The sequence below is a fragment of the Melanotaenia boesemani genome, chromosome 1 (genome assembly GCF_017639745.1).
Source record: "Melanotaenia boesemani isolate fMelBoe1 chromosome 1, fMelBoe1.pri, whole genome shotgun sequence".
NCBI lineage: Eukaryota > Metazoa > Chordata > Actinopteri > Atheriniformes > Melanotaeniidae > Melanotaenia > Melanotaenia boesemani.
This window is the reverse complement of record NC_055682.1, coordinates 8185230-8210816: the sequence shown is the minus strand read 5'-3', so window position 1 is coordinate 8210816 and position 25587 is coordinate 8185230. Positions and strand designations below refer to the sequence as shown.

At 40.0% G+C, this 25587-nt stretch overlaps 1 protein-coding gene across 2 annotated transcripts in view; it reads left to right on the top strand.

Moving 5' to 3' along the window:
* The window catches only part of lrp4 (low density lipoprotein receptor-related protein 4), a 133131-nt gene that overhangs the window by 39272 nt on the left and 68272 nt on the right, over positions 1 to 25587 (top strand). For both annotated transcript variants that reach the window (XM_041987194.1, XM_041987203.1), the window contains exon 2: positions 13951 to 14097. In XM_041987194.1, the coding sequence (XP_041843128.1) occupies positions 13951 to 14097 (147 nt within the window). The remainder of the gene's footprint in view (positions 1 to 13950; positions 14098 to 25587) is intronic.

Sequence of the window (25587 nt, the reverse complement as noted above, 5' to 3'; positions counted from 1 at the left end):
GCTATGCCAAAGAGGAGGCACGAGTAAGGCGACTCTTGGATTCCAGCCACATAACTTTCATAATTCAGAGACTTAAGTAAATGATTGACCAAAGGAGTTGTCAGACCTCTGTGCAGCTATGCGAGACCCTGACATCTTTCTAGTTTACACAAACGATCAATCAGCTGGTGAAGGCTCTGACTCTGCAGACGCCTCTAATTTTATACAACACAGCTCATCTCTGGCTTCGTCCTCTATTTGCTTCTTCTGGCGTCTTCTTCCTCAAACAGACAATTGGTCTGTATCGATTTCCCCAGCAGCCTTCCCAGAATGACTCATCCTCCTGCTATGGGAGTCTTGCTCCATGAGGAAATGCTTTCTTCAGGTTTCCTCCTCTGTTTTAGGTGCTGCTTGTCAAGGTGAAAGGTCCCTTCTGGGCCCCGAGGCTCAGTGTGGTAGTTCATGATAGTAGGTGGGGAAGACTTATAGTGTATTCATTCTTTAAGAGGAGTAACAACATCTTTAGTGGGGCCAAGGCTGGCAAGAGGTGTGCTGTAGCACCCCTGAGGAGAATTTGGCCCTCCTTGAGTGTTTTGTATGCGCTTGACAGGTGAAATAGTGTGGGAACTATGGGGAGTGTTGCTTTAAAATGCTTTTTGTTGCGCTTGTCGGGGATGTGGAGGTGCCCTGTGAATGCTCAATAGCTCTGTAGGAGCCGCTGGTGAATGGTTCAGTACTGGGGAGAAAATGGCTTCCTGCAAGTGCTGTGCAGATCGTTGCTGAGGCTCCTTTAGTGGAGGAAACTGTCGACATATGTGCCCACCCCCCCATTTCTGACTCCCATATAAGATTGCAGAAACAGTTTCTTGTTCTTGGCTAATCAGACTGACTTGTAGGTTGTCAGCTAGATCCAGCTGATCGCCATATGAACATCTGCTGCCCCGGGAAAAGAAACATACTATGGAGTTCATTGTAATGGCACAAAGCTGTCTCACTGTCCACATTAATTTTCTTTGTTTACTCTTTTGTGATCCATGTGTTTAGGAAATGTGGTGTGGGGGTACAGTAAATCACCATCAGTTGTAATTTTGACCCTGACAAATATGCTATTAATCAAACCAATAATTGCTTTGTTCACCCATTCTCTGAGCCCGATCCAGGCCCCTTCAGGCAGGAAAAGATCCAGCAGCGCTCTTTCAAATTCAGAGAAATGGTTGTGTTGAGACATGGTGACGGAGGGTGACTCACCCATGTTTTGACAATTAGGGCAATGGGAGGGTCAGATGGGGTCCTGAGAACCCTGAAAAAATGTGGGGCTCTCTCTGCTCTCTATCTTGATTCAGAGTTTCTCTTATTGTTGCTTAAATAACAGTTGGATGAACAAAGGCTGATGCCAAGCAAAACCGTTGGGAAACGAAGCAAAGAGCTTCAGGTAAAAGACGAGGGAGAAGATGAGAGAAAGCTGTTTATGTTCAAGGAAATGGACAGTACTGGATGGATACAGGAATGTGGGTTTTACAGGAATAGCTTGTGGTTCCTTTTCGGGTCAGGGAAAGTAAGGCCAAGTGAAGCAGGCACAGGAATTGTTTGGAGCCAGCGCCTGGCGAGGGCCATTGTTCATCCTTCCCTTTTGAGCTGAAGGAGACAGGAGAGTTTCACACGCCACTCGCAGGCATCCTGCTGGGCAGCCCTGGAAGGGGGCTATTGCAGCCGGTAAAGAAGGCCCTGCCATAAGGATAAATTACTCTGAATGAAGGGGTCTGTGTTTGCCGTTTTCTCTCTGTTCCTAAAAAGAGCCAGAGAGGGAAAGAATTCAACCCCAACCACAGGTTGTCCGCTTCGTTTCTGGAAAGCTCTGCCTTCCAAGTCACCAATTTAAGATCCCCCCCTCCATGAAAACCTCTCCACTCCCACTATCTCTGGAATGCTCCAGGGTTTTATTGTCCTGTAGGGACCGGGGTGGGTGTTTTATAAGGTTTCATAACTTCAGCATGTGCATGTTTTCTCGCTGTGGTACAAGCTTTTTCTAGATTGATGTTCTCACCAAATGTTCAACCTACTGATTGTTGTTTAGATTTAGATTTAAAGTTAACATTAACAGAGCCTCATTTCTGTGTTTGCCATCAATTTGTATTATCTGGCTGTTTTCAGATCAGAATCATTCTGCCTTATAAAATACCTCTGAATGCCAGACAGTAAATGTACAGGCACAAATATGTGTCTTTGTATGTGTAACTCTAAGTGCCTCCTGCTCCTCCTCCTCTTCCTCCTAGCAGCTCATTTTAATGGTTGACTATTGGACTGATGTAAAAAACAGAGAGGTCAGTATAGTGAAACTGGCAAACTCACTCAGAGATCTGAAATTTACAAGCCCAGTTTTTGCCCCAAGTCCCAAATGTTAACATCATTGAGCGTCTGGTGCCAACATGGAGAAGGTTAGAGCCGTGGAACAGAGCCCCCCCACGCTGCGCCAGTTTATAACTGGATATTACGGAGCTAGACCTCAGCGCCTGTTCTCCTCATCCAGTCAGAAGCCATAAAGTGAGTTACAGCTCGCCCGCATGGAATAATCTCCTCTTATTACAGTTATCCCTTTACTGAGAGTTCACATTCACAGACATGGACTAAATTAAGCCACTAATACTCATCTGGCAACGTGCACTGCAACAAGGTCCGCTGTTCTTGTTCACGTTCATTATTTTTGGACCTTATAAAAGCTCAGACAATTTCATCAGACTTTTCACAGAATGACTAAATATTAGTAATATTCGGACTGCTTTGACATTTGTGGCACAGTAAAATGAAGATGACATTATGTTTATGTACATTTTGATTCCTTTGCATTCATTTCTAGGTTGGAGAACAGGCATTCTGGCCCAGGCAAGAGGGCTACTGGGCTTAAAGTATTCTGGCCCTGTAATGGATCTGCCTGAGTTTTTGTGGCGAAAATGAAAAAAAGTTGTGTGTGCTAACATGGGTTATCGTCACATTGACTTCATCTGCCAATGGTGTGAGAGGAGGACCAATGAAGATCCTCCAGAATAGTTGAAAACCTGTGTTTCATGTAATTAACTGTGAGCTGAACTGGAGAGTTGAAACATAACAAAGACTGTAGAAACCATCCTCATTAAATTACTTTAACTCATCAGCTCACAGAAAATGATTTCCCTCTTTTAGAAACAGCCAATAGGGATGATGGCTCTCTTGAGCTGCTGATGGAAATGCCTTTTCAAATGAGTTTTGTGACTGATCACATGAGCAATCAGCTGTTTCTGTATAAACATGACTAGCAGATATGACACAACACAATAAAGCATTTGAAAGAGCTCAAAACAACTGGTTTCGTTTGACTTTTATCTTGAAGTTTTGTTTGTGGTTGTTATTGTTTCGCATCAGAAGAAAATTAAAAACTAAATTTAATCTGGAAAACGAACTCTTGTAAGAAGAGAGATCTCTGCTCTGGGCTCATTTCTGGCTGTGACCTGTGAATCCCTGTCAGAGGCCTCCATCGGGGGAATTTGGGGGTTAAAGCAGGGATGGTGGAAAGTTGGGAGAGTTTGTGCGTGTGTGTGTGTGTGTGTGAGTGAGTGTAGGGATGTCATTTGGCCAAAGAGTCAATCTGTGGATTAGCAGAGGCTTGGACACCAAGTGCTCACTCAGCACATTACCCAGCAAGTCTAGTGTTCACAGCCACAGGCAGAGCTCAGAGCTCTGCTGTGTTTACATTACTGGGTTTGACATGCACACACACACACACACACACACACACATGCAAACAACCCTATCCATATCAAAACCAGGACATGGATTCAGCCTCCAAATGTTTCCTTTTCAACCATGAATCTGCAGAAATGTAATGAATCTGAATATCTAAATGAGTAAAAGCTTCTGTGTTGTTTAACGTGTTGGGGATCAATACTCAGCCGTAGTCAGTTTTTTTTCTCCCAGCAGTGTTCCTTTCATCTCAGCAACTATTAAACAAATAGGCCGAACCTTCTCTCTCTTTCTCTCTTTTTTTTGCTTCATGCTCGACTCTTACTTTCTCACCCACACTCCATAAAAACACCACAGGAGTCCTCCCACACGGGCTTATGACTGTAGACCTGCAGCTTATCATCAGCTTTGCCCAAGCAGCCTCCATTATCAACATCGTTCTCTTCGGTTTGCCTGAGTTTGCCTCTTTATTGTGTTTTATGATGGATGTTTTTTGTATTCTTCTGATAGTGTTTGTAACATGAACATGCATATCGAGTCCCAAAGCCACGTCAGTGTTGCAGGCAGCTGGCAGAACCATCGCAAAAAGGCTGACGATAGTGGAAAATAAAGCGTCATCGCACCACTTTCTTGCCCCTCTCTCTCTCTCGCCCCTCTTAGAAACATTTCTGGAAGATTCAAGCTTGCACGTTTTTATTCATATATTTGATATAAAAAGGACCATCAGATTTACTCGCATCTCATGGTTCATTCAGACACTTGTTTTGTTTTTCTGTGGTTAATCATCTTGTTAGAGAACAGCATGTTGTGGATTAAACACTTGAAAAAGGAAAATTAAGGTCACATGTTTAGGTCATAGTAGATTTTAGGTTCATTCTGACAACATACAAAAAGCCAAACATCCCTAACTTTTTGAGTGCAATTTAAGAGGAAAACTGAATTTAAAAATCAGATGTGTCAGGGTAACTTTAAAAAGTTTGTCTGTTTCACTATCAGGCTAAAATTATTAAACAGTTTACCAAATAAATTGAAGCAAAGTAAAAACAGCTACCAGTTAAAAAAAAAAAAAACAAAGGTCCAAAATGCACATTTTAATTGAATATAAGCTTGAAGAACAGCAGTGTAATCCAGGACATTAATGACAGTGTTTAAAGCCAGACGGATTTTGTTTTTGTGGCTGAATCTCTCATTTATTATGTGAAGTTGTGAGAAAAAAAAGGGAAAATAACTTGTTAGACTGAATAGTGTGTCATAGTAATGAGGTCAAGAAATATTTATACTTCTGCCTACTTCTTTCCAGATGTGATAAAGGAACGTAAAGGTGTCAATGTTGGATCATGTTTGATATAAACAATTTCTTTCTTTCTTTCACATGTAGCGTTACACCCACCGCTGGCCCACATGCTTGTCCAGCAGCCATCCACTCATCCCTGGCCAACTCAGTGTTATCTTTGAAGTGACTTCAGAGAGACTGTTGGCTGGCCGTGGATGGCAGTGTGTGTGTGTGTGTGTGTGTGTGTTGACTTTGTATACAGCTCCTTTTATGGGCCTTTCATTTGTTACCCTCAGCAGCAGGATGATGATGTATCTCCATGTGTGTAATTATGCTGTTTTGGCTTATTTCAACTGAATAAGTGACTCTCAGTTAACAGGCTGTAGCTTGGAGGATTGTGTGGGGTTGTGTGTGTGTGTGTGTGTGTGTACATACTTGGCATTATTTGCCAGAATCAAGTAGTGCACATAGCATGCAGAATTGAGGGTCTACCTCTGGTCAGGTTGCAGGATTGTTAACATGTTTCAGCCTCAAAGGCAGGTCAACAACACACACACACACACACACGTCATCTTGCTGACTTATGTTATAAGAACATGATTGAGTGCTGTGGTCTGATAAGACTGGAGTTTTAATGAAAGTCTGAGATGAGCAGGCGTGAAAAGAACCCTGCTGTTGGACCAACTGCTTCACATTTCAGACACTCCTGTGTGTTTGTGTGATTTGTGTGAAACCGGGAGGATGAGCTCGCGATGACGGGGCTGCTTAGGAAGATTTTTTTTTTTTTTTTTTTTGCAGTGCTTTGAAGATTAAACATCGACTCTAAACTTGCTTGTCTGATACGTTGTTTATGTACTTCTACGTTTTTTTTATTTATTTTTTTGAGAAGTTTTCTCTGCTTATAAAGCGCATCTGCACACTTGTCTTTTTCCCAGCCGGGTTCAGCATGTGTTGCTGCGGTAACAAACTCGCCACATCAGGGCGGCTTAACCTAGGCTGGCAAATTAGTAGGTGGGGATGAGCCGACAGAGTGGGGACTGGCAGGGATGATGAGCTGTTTGGCAGCCCGAAGCCAAGTCAGCGTAACCCAGAAATGTCCTAACCACAGGGAAGTAGTGGAGCTTTACAGCTTCCATATGTTTTAATGCAAGTTTTTATTTTATTTTTTTAAAGAACAAGAACCAAGAAAAGAAGCATTTAATCACTAAAACACTAACAATCAATACACTTACTGTAACAGTGAAAGTTTAAAGTGAAAGATAATAAATACACTAAGAATTACCACCAACTTCTTACTGAGCATGTTGGTCTCTTTATTGTTAATTGTTTTGGTTTTATGGAACATTTTATGTGTGTTGTAGACTCACCGCTCTCCTCAAGCTGCTGTTTTCAGAAAACACAAGTCTGAGCCACTTCATGCTACTTGCTCTGGCCAGAGTTAGTTAGTAACAACTGAGTATAAAAAATGGAGCATTTTGCATTTAAGGAATGATATGAAGACCAAAGTGAATCTGGGTGGAAAGAGGAAATTGGATTTTTATTTGTAAGACAGAAACACAGTGCAAAATATTTTTTTTTTTGTAACAATAAGCAAAATCACTGTTTATTGCAGCTTTCTGTTACACATAAACTGACCAACCATACCATATGACCACCGTAGGCACGATTTTTGTAGCTAAAGGAGCTCTAAACAGCATCTGAGGGTGTCCTGGAGTGCCTGGTTATGGATCCTTTGGACCCTGTTGGTTGTACACAGTGATCGAAGAGTTTGAAGCCTGGATGCACGTCTTACATGATCTTAATTGTGTTTTTGCTGTCCAGCTTGAGGTGCTTCAGGTTGATGTTTAGGTTGGTGATGGGTGTCAACGTAACAACCATTGACCTCTACATGTACTGCTCGCGCTTTTATTGGCAACAAAAGACATTCTCATTAATCCACAGCTGTTCCTTCTTGGCGGGTTTCACCTCTGCTAATTCCTTCCTTTGCAGACTAAGGATTGCGATTGATAAGCTGTTTTTCTATAAGGAAACAGGTTTACACCACATGTTTGTAACGGCAAAAAAGCCGACTCACTAATTGATACCCTAAACAGAGTAAACTTTGAGTTTAATGTCTTTTTTCACAGAAAAAGTGTAAACAAAATGGTAAAGATGAACAATATATTCAAGCTGATGTGGAGAATTACAGATGTAGTCTGAAAATTGTAAAATAATACATCACTTATTATAGATAAAAACAGACATAACCAGAAGGAACACATCCCAGCAGAAGACAATAGCTTCTACTTAAAAAAAAATAAAACCATTTAAATAATTATCACCTTTAAAATGTTTATGTTTGGTGTCTGAAGCTGTTAGCAGTGTGGTCACACCTCCTCTGCTAACACTTGTGCGTCCCATTTTGTAGTGCCGTCTCAATTTGAATGTGATAGACTAAATAAGGATGGCAGCGACACTATGTCCTGCTGTGTAAAAACAAACTTAGCATCCACTCTCGATCTGCCAGTCTGTTGATTCCCATATTTTCTGCTACAGTCTGTCAACAGCAACAGGATTTCTTTTTAGATGTCATAAGTGAAGCACTTAGAGCGGACTCTGCAACCTGCGGCTCCGGAGCCGCAAGTGGCTCTTTGGACCTTCCATAATGGCTCTTAATACATGGCTAAAAAATGCTAAAGAACTAACTAATGTTTCTAAAAATAGATAAAATAACAAATGCAGCTTTTTAGCAATTTTCCAATGATTTTTCATGGAATAATTGCATTAAATTTCCACAACATAATCATGACATGATATTTTTTTATTTATTTATTTTTTTTAATCTATTTTTCTTTAAGTTTTCTGCTGTATTTAGCTAATTCCAAGCAGTGGAAACTGATTTCTGAAATCTCCGTTGCACCAAAGAAGGAGTATCAGTTTTAGCTGCAGAGCCAAGACCCAGCATGTTCTCTCATCATTCAATAATAATGTTTGTCTCATATTTAGGCCAACACTCAAACCCGTCTAGCTTATTTCAATATTACCTCAGTAGAGCCAAAACACTGCTGAGGTTTGGATGCTTATTGCGAACCATGAATGACTGTAGCAGGTTATCGCCGGTGTGCAGCCTTTCTGAATACACGATCAGTCGTGTCTTATTTAGTCAGCAGAGGTGAGTACCGCTGAACGCTGTAGCCTGACTGAGATGTGGGGGCTCAGTTGGGTCTATTCATGTTGTGCAGTGCTGCGTGACGCTGTGCAGTTGAATGCAGCTGGTTTGTGACAGTTTGAGTCTGAGCAGCTGCTAACATGCTGAGTCTCAGCTGTCTCTCTGAAGCTTTTATAACTAAATACCATCAGAGGAGGGGTGGCAGGAAGACACAGGACACAAAAATTTGACTCATTCCTTCTTTGCTTCTGTTTTATCCTTTGCATTGTCCTCACACAGAAATATCCCACTTATCACCTTTTTATAGCAGTTTTCTCACACACAGTAAGAGATGCAGCTCCGACCCTCCAGGTAGTCTCCAGGGAGGTCCACGCCTAATTAACTGCCAGCCTTTTGACATCGTTCAAAGCGTGTGGCCACCCGCTCTCCAGGCTGGGTTACCATTGTGTGTTTTGGCCCCTCTGCTCCCTCCTAAACTCCTCACACTCGTTATTTAACCATTTAACAGGAATGAATTGCAAAATGGTGGCCTACAACTGGAATACCACCTGGTTAGATCTCCTACATCGTGGCAGCTTCTGGTTCGGTTGGTGGACACAGGCTCTTGTTCTATGTGGGTCAGGTTAAGGTGTGGTGTCAGTGTTGGTTTGTGGGCTCATCTTTGTGTTTTCCTTTGTGGGACCACCTGTCTTGTTCCCCATCAGGCCTGTTTAGACAGTTTCAGGCCATAGTAACCAGTGGTAGAGGATCTTTGGTGGTCTTTGTTTTCTTTTTCTCTGCTTTGCATCGCCTCTGACTCACAGCTCACCCACTGGGTTCAGTCAGAGACAGGTGAAGCTGGTGGTCGGCTTCACTGCTAACCCGAAAAGTAGGCCGAACATGCACATGAGTTAGTGGCATTTATTTACTTATGCACATAAATCAGGGAAAAAGGTGATATGAAGACAAAAAGCAACAGATACAACTTTGTTTTCATTTTACGTGCGAGTACGAGTTTCCCTTTTAATGGCTGTGAAAACATATATTCGAGACATCCCTAACTTATACCGCCTGTTTTCAGATTTTTTAAGATGAGATATAGAAGCTGAAGCCATCTGTTTTGTTTTTTATGTTTCTAAAATCCATACAGAGAAGACATTGTTAGTCTTGACAGGTAGAAGTGCTGTTTGCATGGCCAGTTGACTCACTGTTCCCCTTACAGAAGAAAAGCTAGAATCGCCTTTGTGTTGCAAAAATAAATAAAAGACTTTTTTTTTACTGTAAAACTCAGTGAACCAAACCAACACTGAAAAGAAGAACTTCTCAGCAAAATTGTCAGGCTTTCTCAGCATTTTTCCCTAAGAAGAAAAGGAGGAGGTAACAGAGGGCTTGTGCACGTCTGGCTCATGGAGAAAAGATCATCACTGGGGGGGAGACCCAGTCCAGATTGACTGGGGTACATCCGGGAGTGATGAGTCTTGTCTAGCAGGTTCAGTGGGAATAAGTCGACATGCCTCCCCAGTCTGTTGTTTGTTTTTGCCAACAAATATTTCCTGTCAGCTTTTTTTAAAAGGTACATTACCTTCAGAGGCTGAATGTCACCCAACAACCACAAACATTCAAAAGAAGGAAAATCAAATCAGTTTCATTCAATAAAAGTTCATGGCAGGAATACACAACACCTTGTTAAATCCGTAGATCCTGAACTGAGAATAATGTAAAATAAAATCAAAATCAATATCACTAAATTAAAGCTAAAACTCATGACGTCTACCTAAAGATATGTTACTTGAACACTAAAAACTGACCTGGAAACGGAAATTATTTTATTGTAGATTTATTCTGAATAATAAGAACCAAACTTTTTGTTGCATGATTTTATTTATTTATTTATATATATATATATATATATATATATATATATATATATATATATATATATATATATATATCTCAATACCACTACTATCCTGCTTAGAAATCTCTATTTTAATCTGGAAATTATGATGGAGCCACTCCTTGTCAAACTTGTGACCAATTACATAGCTTCAAAGGCCAACAGTGCCCAATCAGGAGCAGCCAAATATTTAAAAAATTCTATGTATGAAAAGAACAACAATAATGGTTCTTTATGGCTGGAATAAAACCAAGAGGATGTCTTTGTTTCCACTGTGCGTCAAAAATGAACTGAGTCAGTTTTGTAAAGATTTTATGTAAATAGTAGCATAAATAACTGTAAACAGCTAAGAACAGCCGGAGGAAAAAATGTAAACATGTAAATAGTTTCTGTTGTGTGTTTGTTTCAATGCCAATTTTTCTTCTCCTGAAAACCAACACTTGAGAGAATGATGTGCAGATGAGAAAAGGCTTGATCTCTGTTGATCTGTGGGTTATTTCTAGAACGTACTGCTAGTAATAAATTCTGTTTTGTTGTTTTGGTTGGCCTTTATGGTGACATATATATTGATAAATTTATTTTACATCGTTTTAGCCTCATAATCTGACAACTGAGGCTGTCCTGAAAACTAGGGATGCACTGATACCGATACCAGTATCGGGTATTGGTTTGATACCGTGTGTGTACTCGTACTCGGTATTCAAAAAAAGTACTACAAAACCAATACCAATGTGAAAAAGCTAGTGCTGTCAAACTTAATATGTTAATGCGAAAAGATTAGTCTGTGTAATTGATGTGCCTTTTTTAAACGCATTAACCACTAAAAAGCACTTAACCAGGTGAAAAGTCCAAGGCTGACGCCCATGTTATCAAACACCAGATTAAAGCACTCCTAGCTGACCACAGATCAGCCTTGCTCTCAGGGCTCAAGACGACCTTCCAAGAACTCAGCGACAAATTGGACGGAGTCTAAACAATCGCTAGCCACCACAACAGACTGTCTTTACTAGAAGAAAATGCTGTTTACCAGCGGCTGAAGGCTGTTGAGACTTTATGCGCTCAGCAGGATGCTGCAGGATGACTCGTATAACACAATTAACCACTCAGTCGTTGCATCTGGTCCACACTCCTTACTAGTGAACCGTAACAGGATTTATTAGTACTCATATTGGTACTCTTTAGCAGCAAGTACTCAAATCTAAGTACTTGTACTCAGTTTGTAAAAATGTGGTATCTGTGCATCCCTACTGAAATAATAATGTCTATAAATTGACTGGGATTAAAAGGGCTGAGTTTCTACATGCAGTTTTTACAGTGTAAAAAAAAGGCTTGAAGTTTAGAGTGTTAATGTCAACAAGTGTTGACTCATGACAAGTTTTTATAATATAAAAGAACAGGCTCATTTATCATAAAAGAAGTTCATTTGTGGCCTTTCTGTGTGTGTGTGTAAGCACATAGCTTTCCAGCAGCAGGACATATTTCACTGATAACTTATCAGCCTCAGTGAGGTCATAACTCTTTATAGCTTCCGTCATTGCTTTTTCTTCAAACAGGACCCTGTAATTCCACCACAATGAAAATCTTCAACCTTTACAGGTTGGCGCAGTGTTTCATCTATCCCATTTCAGAATCATTTGTGTAAATTTGCAGTGCGGTTCGGTTAAAGGCTCTCTGCTAAACTCTGTACGTTTCTTTGGCTCTGGTCAGAGCCAGTGACCTCTGCTTTTTAAAGCATGTTTGACAAATGCAAGGCCTCTGATGTGGCTTTATGTTGACAAGACTTCTGCTCCAGCTCAAAGACTCTAATTTAGCCCACACCCCTCCCACACACACATCTGAACAAAATGCTCATAAGCTTAAGGTTACAAACCCAGCACAGCTCAAAAAGCTGCAGTATGAGCTATGCAGGCTCGACCAAGGAGGCCCAAGAATCTGTCTTGAGATTGTCCTGCCTGTCTTCTCAGAGGGTGAACGCCACGCCCCGAGGGGTTGGAGGAGTTAAGGAATTACAGACTGTGCAAGAAAATTAGAAAGACAAGTTTAAAGACAGGAAGACTTGGATGACGCCATTGTTGTTTCCCTCCCATTAGTGGGAGCTCTGGAAACAAGAAGTTAGGGGGGAGAAAGGGGGAAAGAAAGAAAGGAAGCAGCTTAAGGGGGGAGTGTGAAGAAGGGATGGTGGAAAGACTAAATGAAGAGAAAGAGGGAGAGAGGGAAATGAAAAGAAAGAGGCCATTAATTTAGTGCTGTGGGAGGGATCTGAAGGTTACTGAGCTCTCCCTGCCAGGCCCTCCTGGGTTGACTGATGCCTTTGTGAAGAGGCCAGGAACCACACACACACACATACACACACACGCTTCAAGAAACTTTGGGTTGCGGCGGGCCAGTTTGAGCAAAGTCGACACACACAAATACACACAGATGGTCATTAATGGGCTTCAAAGTGAGAGCAAAATGGGGAAACCTTTATTTATTCCCACTCCTGGTCGCGGTTTCCTGTCATGTGTCTGAAGATGTGGTGTTTTCTACTGATGTGGGGGAGAATCGGGGCTTCATGGATGCATGTTTAAGAGTTTGCGTTGACATTTATCAGATATTTATCTTAATAATTCATGTATTGCTTTGTTTTTTTATAGTCCGAGGTGATCACTATTATCCTTTAACGAGTCAGTAAAATTCTTCAGATGTTACACATTTTACGTGATACTTCAGTGAATTATTATCTCTCAGAGAAGTATATTAAAAAAGTCTTGATTTTTCACACTTTAAGCTTATTAATCACTCCATTAATCATAAGTGTCGATGCATGCCGGCCGCACTGTCACGTTTCTGTTAGTGATTTATTGTTTGAGGATAAACCTTGAGGGGGAAAAAAATCTACAAAATAAATCAGTTTGTGTTGCTTTTAACAGCCACTCAACCTACTTATCAGCAGGAATCTCATCTGGAAACATCACAGCAAGCGTCCATGCACACAAACAAACTGAGGCTTTGAGTCTGATGTGTTGATATGCTTCTGGAAATTTGCTAGATGTTATTATTTCACCACTGTCCAGGTGTAAAAATCCAATTTTGGACTTGAATTCCGATAAGTGAGCGGCTCAAGTTTGACTTCATACAAGAAATTGCAGCTCAGGTCAACTTGAAATTTTCACGTTCCCTGTTTTGATTGACAAAGCGATGAAATGGATGACTCTGTAGTAAGCCAAAGAAACCATTGACTGATTTATGGAGAAATCACAGAGGACACATGATTTAAACTTTCTCCTAAACACGACCAATTACTGGCTCGTTTTCTCACAGTTGGGTTTTGGGTTCAGCTCTGAGCCTTTGTGCAAGGTGGGAAACTCCTGACAATCGAGTGAAAGACTTGTGTTATTTCAGCCGGGAAGCACTTACTCGCATGAGCAGTGCTGCCTTTAAATCACTTTAAAAAAATTTAAGACGTGAACAGAAGTTCAGAAACAGAGTTATTTTTAGTCTGCCCAGAGTTCCAGAAATGTAGAGTTTACTGCTGCCACATAAATCTAATAAAGAATCCTATTAAAGTCCATTAAACTGATTTTTCAACACACGGCTGTGGTTTTCTGAAGCTCTTCTTGCCATTACCACGTAGGGAGCAGCGAAAGGGGGTGGATATATGTAGAAAGACGGGGTACAAATCAGTGTTATGATTCTCTGGTGATAAAAAGCTCTGAATATTATGGTCCTGTTGTAACTGTAAACATCTTATCCATCTGATATCTGTCTTCATTTCTTCTTGCTGAATGTTGTGTTTTCTGAGTTGTGTGTTTTTGTATAATCCGAGATGTGTGAGATGGGCACAGAAATGACAAAACAACAGGAAAGATGAGCTCACGTGCAACTCAGCTTTTTATTTGTAGAAATTCCATTAATCATGCAGGTTAACCTGAAAGCGGCTGATTTGATGTGACCTCGTCTTCCTCTGTGTGTTTGCAGGTGTTCAGGGCAGTGCCGAATGTTCGTGTGGGAGGAACCACTTCACATGTGCGGTCAGTGCATTCGGGGAGTGCACCTGCATCCCGGCCCAGTGGCAGTGTGATGGAGACAACGACTGCGGGGACCACAGTGATGAGGATGGATGCAGTGAGTTTTTGTTTGCATTTCTCTTCCTCTGTCTTTAATTTTTCTCCATTGCAGACACATCATCAAAAAATTAAGTGGGAAAATTCAAATATCCTTGTTTTTGATTATGTGCTGGTGCTAGAGCAACCTTCTCAGAACCAGTTTCTTCCACGGCCGTTTAAATCTTCTGCTGTATGTTAGATTGCATTATAGGGAGACAGTTTATCTTTATCTATACTTTAAAACGACACTACAAAACCTTCTGACCTTAAAACTGGGCTTCTTATTTCTTTTGATAGCACCCAAATGGGTCTAGTATGGTATGCCTTTTTTTTTCTTTTTTTTTTTTTTGCTTTTTTACAGGGAAAACTAGAAAATAAACCAGTATATCTGACTTGGATAGTTCCACTTTTTTGTGACCCTACCATTGGGGTCCCAGTCTTACTGAGCCGACCCAAAAAAGTGGAGCTTGACACGCTGCAATCTGTTTATTGGTCCAAAGAGTCATCACTTCCTGTACAACTTGGCAATAAGAACAAAACAGCAACAACACATTTGAAAATATTGTTTTTTGTTTTTTAAAGCCACATGCCAAAAAGAAAAAACAGAAACTGCTGGATGTCCATCCTTCTCTTCTTTTGTTTTTGTGTTGTGTTCTTCAAAATAATTCAATGAAGGCTGTTATGACGTGATGCTATGACATAGCATGTATCGCTAGCCGGCTGATATGCTGTCTATTGGATGAAGGTACGATTGGCTGTGAAAACTTAGATCAGGAGTTACCAAAACCAACTGTCCCGTATCGACTCAAACCTGCCGGTGGAAACCCGGCTGTAGTTTGCGCAGTCCTTGGAGCAGTCATTGTCCTGCAGCATCCTGTGGCTGGGAATTTGTACTTCACAACGTTAGCTTGGATCATTGCTTAGGTGCTGGATATCAACACACTGGTCTTTTCGGACGAAGGCCATGGCTGATTTAGCAAAGAAACACAAGAGAGCATTATCAGGGGAAGGAAGGAAAAGAAAAAATTAAAGGGACTGATCAGGAGATATGACAAGGCACCATTAGACTGACTTTTACTAGCTGGAGAGAACTCAGAGAAGAGAGCGGATGCAAGACGGATGCTGAATTAGCTGTCGGCACCTAAGTATGAAAATTTGCTAGTTTAGTAGTAGAGGTCACTACTAAACATGAAACGACACCAAAATGAGGATTAACCCTGGGACCACCTTCCTCCACTGCTGCTTTGTCTTCATGTCCACATTAAAGCTCAGTTTTCAGTTTTCTCCCATGTATTAGGCAGACTACATGGTCCGACACAAACATGGGGCTGCTGTCGGAGTTGCTTTCCAGACCAAAGGCTGGTGATTTGAACCAGCAGCGGAACCAGTTTGGAGTGAAAGGGCAAATAAAGACTCTTGAGTTAAGCTGTAATTAAAATCCACTTTGAGTATGTCAAATATAAAACCTCTAAGCTGAATTAAATAAAGATCAGCCTGTGGTTCTAGATAGAATGGTTTTATTAATGCCAAAGCACTCTCTGTTAAGTCCGTGTATATAATCATTTCCCCTGTGTACTGCTTTTTGTGTACTTGGATACAGAATTCAGGATTTCCAAGAAAGCAAACTTTTAGATGATAGCTTTACCAAAGCCCAGATCATTCCTCAGGCATTTCCAGTGCAAGAAATCAACCTCAGTCGACTCCTGGGAAGATATTTTAGCCCCTAAAATAGCCTTAGTTGGGAATTTGTACTTTTGAGAGTACCTGGTACCTGACTGGTTAAAGGCACCCAGGATACTCGTCTCAGCTTACTCACAGACTTAATTTTAAGATGTAGAAATATCAGTGAATCAGAATATATTATTCTGAATGACAGTAGTTATGATCAACAGCACAAACAAAAACAGTGACTCCTAAGCACAACCCTGCAGGTTGGTGCCACACTGACAATATGAAGCATGTTTCTTTTGTAACTTCACTGCTGTCTGCCTCTCATAAGTCCAGTCTTCGCAGGGCTTCAGACCACAATGGAAACTCAGACACCCACAATCTGAACGAACATTTTCAATTCTTTGAAAAGAATCGATCAACTAAAGATAATGAATGTTTTTCCTCTCATAATATAATAGGGGAGGGCGTTAAATGACAGACTAATGAGGTCATTTTTATGCTTATATAAATTAATATAAACATGTTTTTTACTCCAAGCCTTTTTACATTTAGCAGACAAGCTTCTCAGTTGTTAAATGATGTATAAACACAAGCAGCTGTGCAACATTTATCTCCAATTAAATGATCAAATCTTAGAAAATGTAATTATCAGAAATCCTTTTAGACCTTTTCATTAGTACTGATGCTTTATTGATGTCCTCTGAGTAAGTTGCTCTCTGCAGCTTCCTGCTGCGACTTCACCTACATTCACGACTTCTGAAATTTGTTAATAGAAAATCAAAGTGTGCTGGAGCAGTTTTCCTACATAAACGGAGTAGAAAGTTATAAAAGAAAACAGTAATTGAGCTCATATGGATCTCATCATCACCCGGTGAAACGGTGGATGGCTCTCTGGTCAGGCGGGGTAGTATTTCTCAGCGAGGCGCTCTCCATGGTTTATGCTCCGAGCACAAAAAAAAAAAAAAAAAGGCTTGAGTGACTTTTGGCACCAGATGAATTTTGGCTGGAGGCGAATCTTGGCAGCGGACACAGAAAGGAGTATTTTCCTGCAGAGCATGTCAGTTTGTCAAGTGGTGGAGATCTTCACTCCTCTTCTTTTACACTTCTGCGTATCGATGGGAAACGTCATTGTGAGGGTCTTTATTCTCCTCACTGCTCACCCCGGAGCACAGATGCAGGTTTTTGCCCTTTTCCTCGGACACTTTCAGAGTTGTGTGGTTGTATTTGTGTATGTGTGCTGATATTCTTTCTCCATCACTCTTCTTCTGTCACATTAAGCCTGTTAGGGGGTTGGGAGGGGGGATGCTAAGTGTTATTGATCTGTGGCCAGTTGAATGTTTAGTGAGTCAGATTGCCACATATTGATTTGCGGTACGTTACTCATTTAGGGAGACACATGGAAGCAGCTGACAGATATCAGAACATCTAGTTGGACCTTCCTAATCCATTAGTACTGTACCATCGATCCTCTGCTTTATCGCTCTGTGATTGGAGGATCGTTGTCATGGACATGCTCTAGTCAATGTAACCACAGTGCTCATGTCATCCGGTTGTAGTGGCCAGACATTAAAGATATTGTTACTGCTACTCCATTATTCTTAGAGCAGAATGCCAATTAAATTGATCTAGTCTTGGAGTTATAATATTTATTAATTTATGACAAAACCATCTCTGGTCAGTTAGTCTGCTCAGACTGAAAGGAAAAAAATGGATCCATTAATTGATATTTATAGTTTTAATACAGCAAAATACTAAATGGTCTGTTCATTCCTATCTGATGATTTATGTTTTAGTTCCTTTGTATGATTTTAAATAAATTATTTTGAGGTTACTGACTGTAGAGCAAATCAGATGATCAATTTAATTAGCATTAGTTGTGGGAAATTCATTTAACCTAAAAGGAAAGATGGATTCCCAATGGAAAGCTTTTTTTTCCGCAGGTCTTTTTCTCATCAGTCCTTTGACCTTTCTATGATAGGTTGTTGTAGACTTTTTACATTACATTTAAACTTTTTTGCCACCTATGACAAGAGGTTGCAAATTCACACATTTATATTTTATTTTTGATAAAATGGTGAAAGGCTGTGGTGAAGTAGTCATATAATCTCACCAGCCCTTGTTTAAGAAGAGATTGCTTCAGTGTCATTTGTCCTCTGATCCTGCAACTCAGGCATGCTGTTTGAAAGCACACGCTGATATGGGGCTGAGGCCCGTCTGTTTACTTTAGTAGGAGCAAGCAAAGTCGAGCAACAGCAGAATAATGAGTGCCACTTCTTTGCAGCTGTAAAGTGGAATCTTGGTGGAAAAGACAAGTGATACAAAGTACTTTGCAAGTCTTCAGTCTGTGCAAGACTCTTGCATAGTACTTTGTATCACTAGTCTTAGATTTAATGGGAACGTGTTTAAATTAGTTTTCAGGAATAGTTCAGTCACTCTGCCATGGAGAGGATTTCTACCAACAGTAGATGGACTGAAGGTCCAGATCCATCTCAGGTTCTGGGTCAGGTCTTTGCTGGATTTGTTCTTATTCTGAGAAACAACATTTTCAGATACTGTTCACGTGGGGAGTCTCTTTGCTGTGGCTGAAATTCTTTTTAATATCAAACTGTGTTTTTCTTAGATGCAAAAAAGAAGAAAAAAAAATGGAGTCGGTAATGAAGTACTTAAAGATGCAGTTACATAATTTTCCAACCTTAAAGGTGCAGTGTGTAACAATAGCTGTGTCCCAGTTCAGGGTCCAAACACTTCAGAGTGCACAGACTACATAGGCTACGGATTGTCCTACATAGTCTGTTCACTCCAAAGCTGCTTACCATTCGTGAAAGGAGACAACCTACCTAGTTGATGACAGTTTTCCCATAGCAGCAACGTAGGACGTTAAATCACTTAAACCTGTGAAAGTTTTGCATATTATAAAACACTTTAGTGAACATTAACACCCGCTGAATTGGTTCTGTTTTACATTTTTAACTAAAGAATGTTTAAAAAAAAATCTGAGGCTCTTTTGTTTTCCAGCCAGTACACACTCTTCATTAACCCCTTACAAATCCACGAATATCAAATATTACACGACTTTGGAGCTTTATTTATTCGCCATCATCTTGAGTGAATCAAATTCTGGGAAAAAAGAGAAAAGAGGCCGTGAAGGATATGTAGCCTTTGCTACAGGCCAAACAAAGTGCAGGTTTGTAGGGTGGATTCGGAGATGCCTTCCAAATGGGACAGTGCTTGGCTCGCCACTGTCACATATGCAGCCAACGAACCTCCACTTCAAAGTGTGTAAATCCTGAATTGGGACACAGCTAATATAAAAAATGTATATATCATTTAAACTGTTTCTACTGACATCTAATCACCTTACTAAAATAAATATTTTGTTTTTATGTTCTTACAATGAGCCATTTATATCTACTTGCCGTGAATCCACATACATGGCAGCTGCCATATTTGTGCCACCATTTTTACTACGGTGTCTCTGAATGGACAAACAACTCTGTGTGAAGTGAGAACCCTCTGAGCTCTAAAACTGCAGTACCAACTTTGAAAAGAGTTATATCACTGTTTGGGATAAGTAATGCCTTCAAAAGCACTTAAAAGAAGACAGTAATGTACACAAGGTTGAAGAAGTTACCTGTAGTGCAGTCATCGCTGCACCTGAGGCCACTGGGTCCATTTGCAGATGAAAACATGTTTTATGTCTGGAAGAATTTTGTCCACTGATGGCCACCGTACATTCACAACTGTGTGTGACATTTACATCATAGAAAGATGATGATATTAACTTCCTAAAATATCAAATTTCTTCTGATCTGTTTTTTTTTAACTTGGAAAGATATCAGATTAGATTCTCTTTTGAAGGAAAGGAAGGAAATTTTATTTATATAGCACCTTTCACAGATAAAAATCACAAAGTGCTTTACAATAAGAATAAAAAATAAAATTAACAAGACAAAGACAAGAAAATACATAACACATACACACAGTCATGAAACCCTTATTTAACTAAAAAGGCTGTTTGAATAAAAATGTTTTCAACTGCTTTTTAAAATATTCAGCAGAATGTAGACATCTTAAAGAGAGAGGCAGCACATTCCACAGTTTGGGTGACCGTGCCTGAAAGGATCGATCGCCTCTGGTCCTGAAGCATGTACGAGGAACTACTAGTAACCTCTGATCTGAAGACTGCAGAACACAGCCTGGTACGTGTAAATGAATAAGGTCAGAGATGTAGGGAGGAGCCCGACCACATGGAGCTCTAAAAGTAAGGACCACTTACAATTGGACTGAAGGATACTTTTAATCAAAAATAAATATTCATGTATTTGCTTTTTGAAATGAAAGTGTGTTTGTGTGTAATTGTCATAGGTGGGTGTGTTGGTTGCTCAGAATGAATCGAGTCCCATGTGACTGTTGCAACACTAATTGAATCAACTGGATCAAATTGTGAAACTGAAGAGTGAAATTTTATGGTTTATAACATTGTTCTCCAAACATGTCTGTGCGTCTGCAGCTTCAATGCAAGAGCAGTTTCCACTGTTCAGATGGCCGGACATGTGTGACCGTGAGAATGAAGAATGACAATGAACAAGCACAGAAAAACACAACGCCGCGTCTTTTCTGCTGAATTGAAGCAGTGTAGTGTGTGGCATCCAGACTTTGTTTGAACTTTAATGTCTTTATCATTTATACCAATTTAACTATTGCCAGACAAAGTGCAACTGTTTTGGATTTCCCCCGAGGAATGTGTGTGTGTGTCTTGGAGAGTGTGTGAAACTCCGGAGGATGGGAGCAGAGGAAGGCTGTGTCCATAAAGCGATCTAATTACAATGTGGGATCATGTGGGCATTGTGTCGTTCAGAGCTGTGAACCATGTGTTTGTGCTGACATCGTATGCTCGCATTCCCCCAGATAGTTTCATCTATGTGGAGACCAAAGAGGGAATGGAGGAGAGCTGGTGTTGCAGATCTTGGATGTTTCTCACTTCAGCACACCTGAATCTGATAAATGTGTCAATGTGCTTGGGCAGAACTTAACAAGCTAGTTGAAGAGAGCCATTGGATTTGAATCAGGTGTGTTGGAGCAGGGAAACATCTAAAGCCTGCAGGATTGTGGCCCTCGAGCACTGGAGCTGGACACCTCTGGTGTAATGGGTGGTGATCTGGACTCCATCATGCTCTGCTGGAGGTGCTGTTGGGTGAGTGTGAGGAGGAAGTGAACTTTGCAGCCATGTGTTCTCCTCTTCACCCTCTGGTAACATCATCCTGCTTGAACTGGACCACACTGGGTGGACCGGTCTTAGCTGAGTGATCATAAATCTACGTTCTAAGAAAAACATTTAAAGGTTAAAAGATCCACACAAGTGTGTTTCACGAATTTGTAGCTTTAAAATTCCACTCAAAGTGAAGTTAAGTAGATTTTTATGCCCTATGTTGTGCTCTATTGCTTAGTGCTAATAAAATTAGTGAGAAAAAAAAAATATATATATATTTTTTTGCATAAAATTCTGTATTTTTTGTTTAGCAACACATACTGTATGTACATTCACATACACAAAGAAAGATCCCTGTCTGTTCATGTGGTAGCTGGTTCAATTCCCAGCTTCCCCTGTTTACAATTCATGGAAAAAATACTGAACCCCATCCGACCTTCAGTGTTTCTCACTTGTAAGTTATTTTACATAAAGCATCTGCTGAATCATATTATTTAAAAAAATGTTTCTCAATTACATCATAGTGTTAATTTAGTTAACGAAAATTAAACAAAAATATTTTCGTCATCGCACATTTTTCAAAGGACGAAAACCAGACTAGACGCAACTAAAATCTCCATTAATAAACATTAACTGGGACCAAATCAGAATGCATTTTGCATTTTCATGGACTAATAAAGAAGAGATGAAAGTGTAGTTCACTAAATAAAAACTGGGCTAAAATCTATGGACATTTTAGTTCACGAACAAAGACGGGACGAAAATTATATTATTATATGATATGATTTTGTCAAATTCTGTCTCCTCTTGGCTCCTCCTCCTCGGCTCCTCCGCCACACTTACAGTGACACACCTCCTCAGTGCAATCAAACATGAATCCCTGGATTTGGACATCAGACTACAAGGCCATTTTTTAACCATAGCACAAAATATCCAATTATGATTTTTGCCGCTTTTTGTTACCAAAGAATCTATATTTAGCTGACCACCACAGCAGCCTTCCTGGATGGTGTTCAGCTGTGGTCATTCACAAATTGAGTCAAGCTTAAATCTTTCCTAGACGTCTTTATACTCTACATTTCTTCTGTGAACTTTTCATGCAGGACCAGCGTGTCTTCAAACACAGTTGCAGCCTCATTTAGGTATTTTCAGACTTCGAGAATTTGAAAATTACATGATAGATCCAGAGTTTGTTTGTTTGTCCATCTTTAACTACATTTTAGCCATTAATTTAGCTAAAATATGAGCAGATTGCAATTTCTGTATCTTGTACCACAAACTGAATAAATTATAGAAGGAAAATGTGCAATAATCTGTAGAGATGATCTTTGTTAGCAAGGTTTTCTTATAAAAGATGGAGTAAATGAAAAATGTTTTTAAAAAGTAGAGTGATTACATCCCATGTCTTTTTATGACTGAAGTCAAGCATCTCAAGGACGGGAGACAAATTATTGGATGGAATTTAATGAAGACACAAGTCACAGATGAATCATCAGATTAATGAACCTTCATCCTTTCTATCTTCCTGCCTTTGTACACAGCTCTGGATGGCATACAGCCGCACTTTATTACATCTGATTGGAGGCCAAACGTATGAGCTGTGGGACACGGCCGTTAGAGGAATACATGTTTATGATCTTGGCAGCGTGCTCCACATCCATAAACTCCCATAAGGAGAATAAAGAGCTACATGCTGCTTGTGGAAATGTGGTTCTTATGGAAATTGCAGTAAGAGCTTATTGTGATGACGGCTGTGCTGTTAGGGAAAGGAAAAAAAAAAGTGTGGTTTATTTTAATAGGGAAATAGAAGAGTTTGTCAAGTTTCCACCTGATGGCTGCATGTATGTGCAGTGAGATATACTGATTATTTTAACTGCAACTTTGAGTAATTTCAGAATTTTGAACCAGCAGATGTTAACCTGGATGCTGCCTTTGTAGTTTCTGCCATCATTCCTTGCTGCGCCCCCAAAAACTGTAATCATGTTCAAGCAATCAAGCAAGCTTTAAACACACCACGGCCGGTTTCACAAAGCACTTTAAGATAAGATTTTCCTAAAATTCAGAAGTTTTAAGATTTCTTTAAAGCGACACAACATACGTTTACGACATAAAAACTCTTTTTTCATCTTGTTTTGATGGTTCAATGCCATTTATTTTGTACGTTCCTGGAGCAATCGTTACCCTGCAGCATCCCCAGGCTGAGAAACCAGACTTCACAAAACTTTTTTCCCAGCCTGGAGCGTCACACACCAGCAACTGCATCAACACACTGGCCTTTTTGAACATGCACCAAGCTTGACTTAGCTCCAAAACCTAGGAGGACTTCATTGGGGGATGGAGGGAAATAAATGAGAGAAAGTGATGGAGACGAGACAAGAGTTAACACTGTGCTGACATGATGGCTGGAAAGAGCTTAGAGAAGAAATGTGGTGTAAGGTGGATGCTGAATTAGTCTTCATTAGAGGCGACAAAGTGTGAAAATGTGTTCACTAGTTCTGCTTTAAAAGTGTTTTTTTTTTTTTTTTTTTTTTTTTTGTGTGTAAACAGTTGCCAGAAGATGAATAAAAATATTTAATTCTAGATTTTTTGTCAAAGGTTTTCCACACAACTAATGCAGACAACAGTCTTCAAGAACGTCACCTTCTATAAAGATGCTCCAAAGGGAAAACACTGTAGTACTGTAGGGTGTGTAAGAATAGAACAAAACACCACTGATTTTACTTTTTGCCTCAGACATATTTCAGACCTATTTCTAGGAGTACATTTTTCTGCAGTAAAAAAAAAAAAATTTACCCTGGGAATCACTTTTGTTAACAGTAAGAGCAAATAAAGAGGAGGTGAAATTGTACCTTCTCCTGACCATCTTCATGTATGAAAAAGGCTTTTTCCGTTTTTCATAAATGTAGGTAGGTGTAGATTCTCAGTCATCCAGGTCAAGCTAATCCTAAGAGAATGAATAAAGGTAACAGTAAAGGAAATGCAGTTGCCTTTAACCAAGTCTCCTTTACATTTTATAACTACTGCGACCCGGACTTCAGAAAGAGGATGCTGGAAAAACAGACAGTGCTGTCAGCTCACAGAGAGTTTGCAGGAACATATAGTTAATCACAAAAACATTAATGTGTTAAAAACAATGAGTGCATTTAATCAAAGTTTGCGTTTCAAATAATGTAAATTTTTTTTCAGTACACGATTTCCTGGTAAAACCGGTTATATTCAAGCACATGTCAGAGTTTGGCTAACACAGTGTTGCAAGCTTCTCTACTTTGGCGAGTTTTTGAGCCCTTCTAGCAACTTTCTGGTGTTATTGGAGACTTTTTTGGGAAAGCACGTATAATTTACTCTTCTCAATGAGCCGCGGGTGCTGCTGCCGGCCCCTCCCCTGACTGGACCTTGCAAATGAAAAATAGACTTCAAAGCTGAGTTGCTTCAAGGTTGTAAAATTTGTTTTTAATTGTTGTTGGTGATGTTGCATGTTGTGGTCACAGTATGGTAAAATCATTTTGCATCAGTTAAATCTCTAATTGAATTTCCAGTGTTTTTTTTTTTACATATGCAGACATTTATACACAACAGTTGTAAACACAGCAAAACCTTTTAAGAGATTAAGGGATAAAAAGAAATAAAATCCAGCTGAGACATTGTACATGTGGTTGATGTAACCATGATGTAACAACAACACTTATCAGTGTGGGTCATTATACTCTGCAGAAACTCTGTGGTTTAAGTTCTTTTCTCATATCTTATTTTACGCTTCATTTTCCTGACCTCCCCCTCCTCTCCTCCCAGTTCAAAGCAACACAATTCATCAGCACACACTGGAAGAGGATGCTCATAACAACTGTAACCACAGTGCATTAGACAATATTCTCCGTTACTTCATCATTTCGCCATCCTCCCACCTCATCCTCGAGGTCATCCTTCACATGATTTCTACCTCTACATTTCCTTTGATGCATGGGAACACTGTTGAAGTCCCGCTGAGTTGAAAGCAGTTGAGCTTGTTGAAAGAGTAAATTATTTGGCAAGTCAGAAGACGGCTGCAGAGGAGACGCATGTGAGGGAGTGTGTGCTGAGAGTGGATGTGAGATGAAATGGAAGAGGAAATTCTCTGTTGTGTGCGATTAAAAGCGCTGCATGACATTTGGTTTTTCTGTCAGCTCACAGAAGTCTGTGAGGATCGGGAAATGGGTGTGTACCAAAAAGTCACACACTCTCACAGGCACATAGAGATATTTCCCACACAGACTTGTGAGGACCCTCCAGTGGATGCACTTCTGTACATCTGAGGTGTAGCTGGACCTCCAGGTGGTGTTATTTTTACCATATTCATCATAGGAATTTGTTTAAACAACTTACCAACTTGAATCATGACCTGGTGGCTGGAAATGTTGTGAAAGCTCCACATCAGTCCGTTTATTTTGTTTATTTTAAATGTATTTTGTGTTATCTATTTATATATTTATTCGTTTTTATTTAATTTGTTAGTTTTATTAATTTGTTTCTTTTAATAAATCATATGTGTATATGAATGTATGTGTGTATATATATATATATGTATATATATATATATATATCCTAAGTGATTAGTCTTGTAATGTAATTCTCATGAGTACTACATGATGCCCT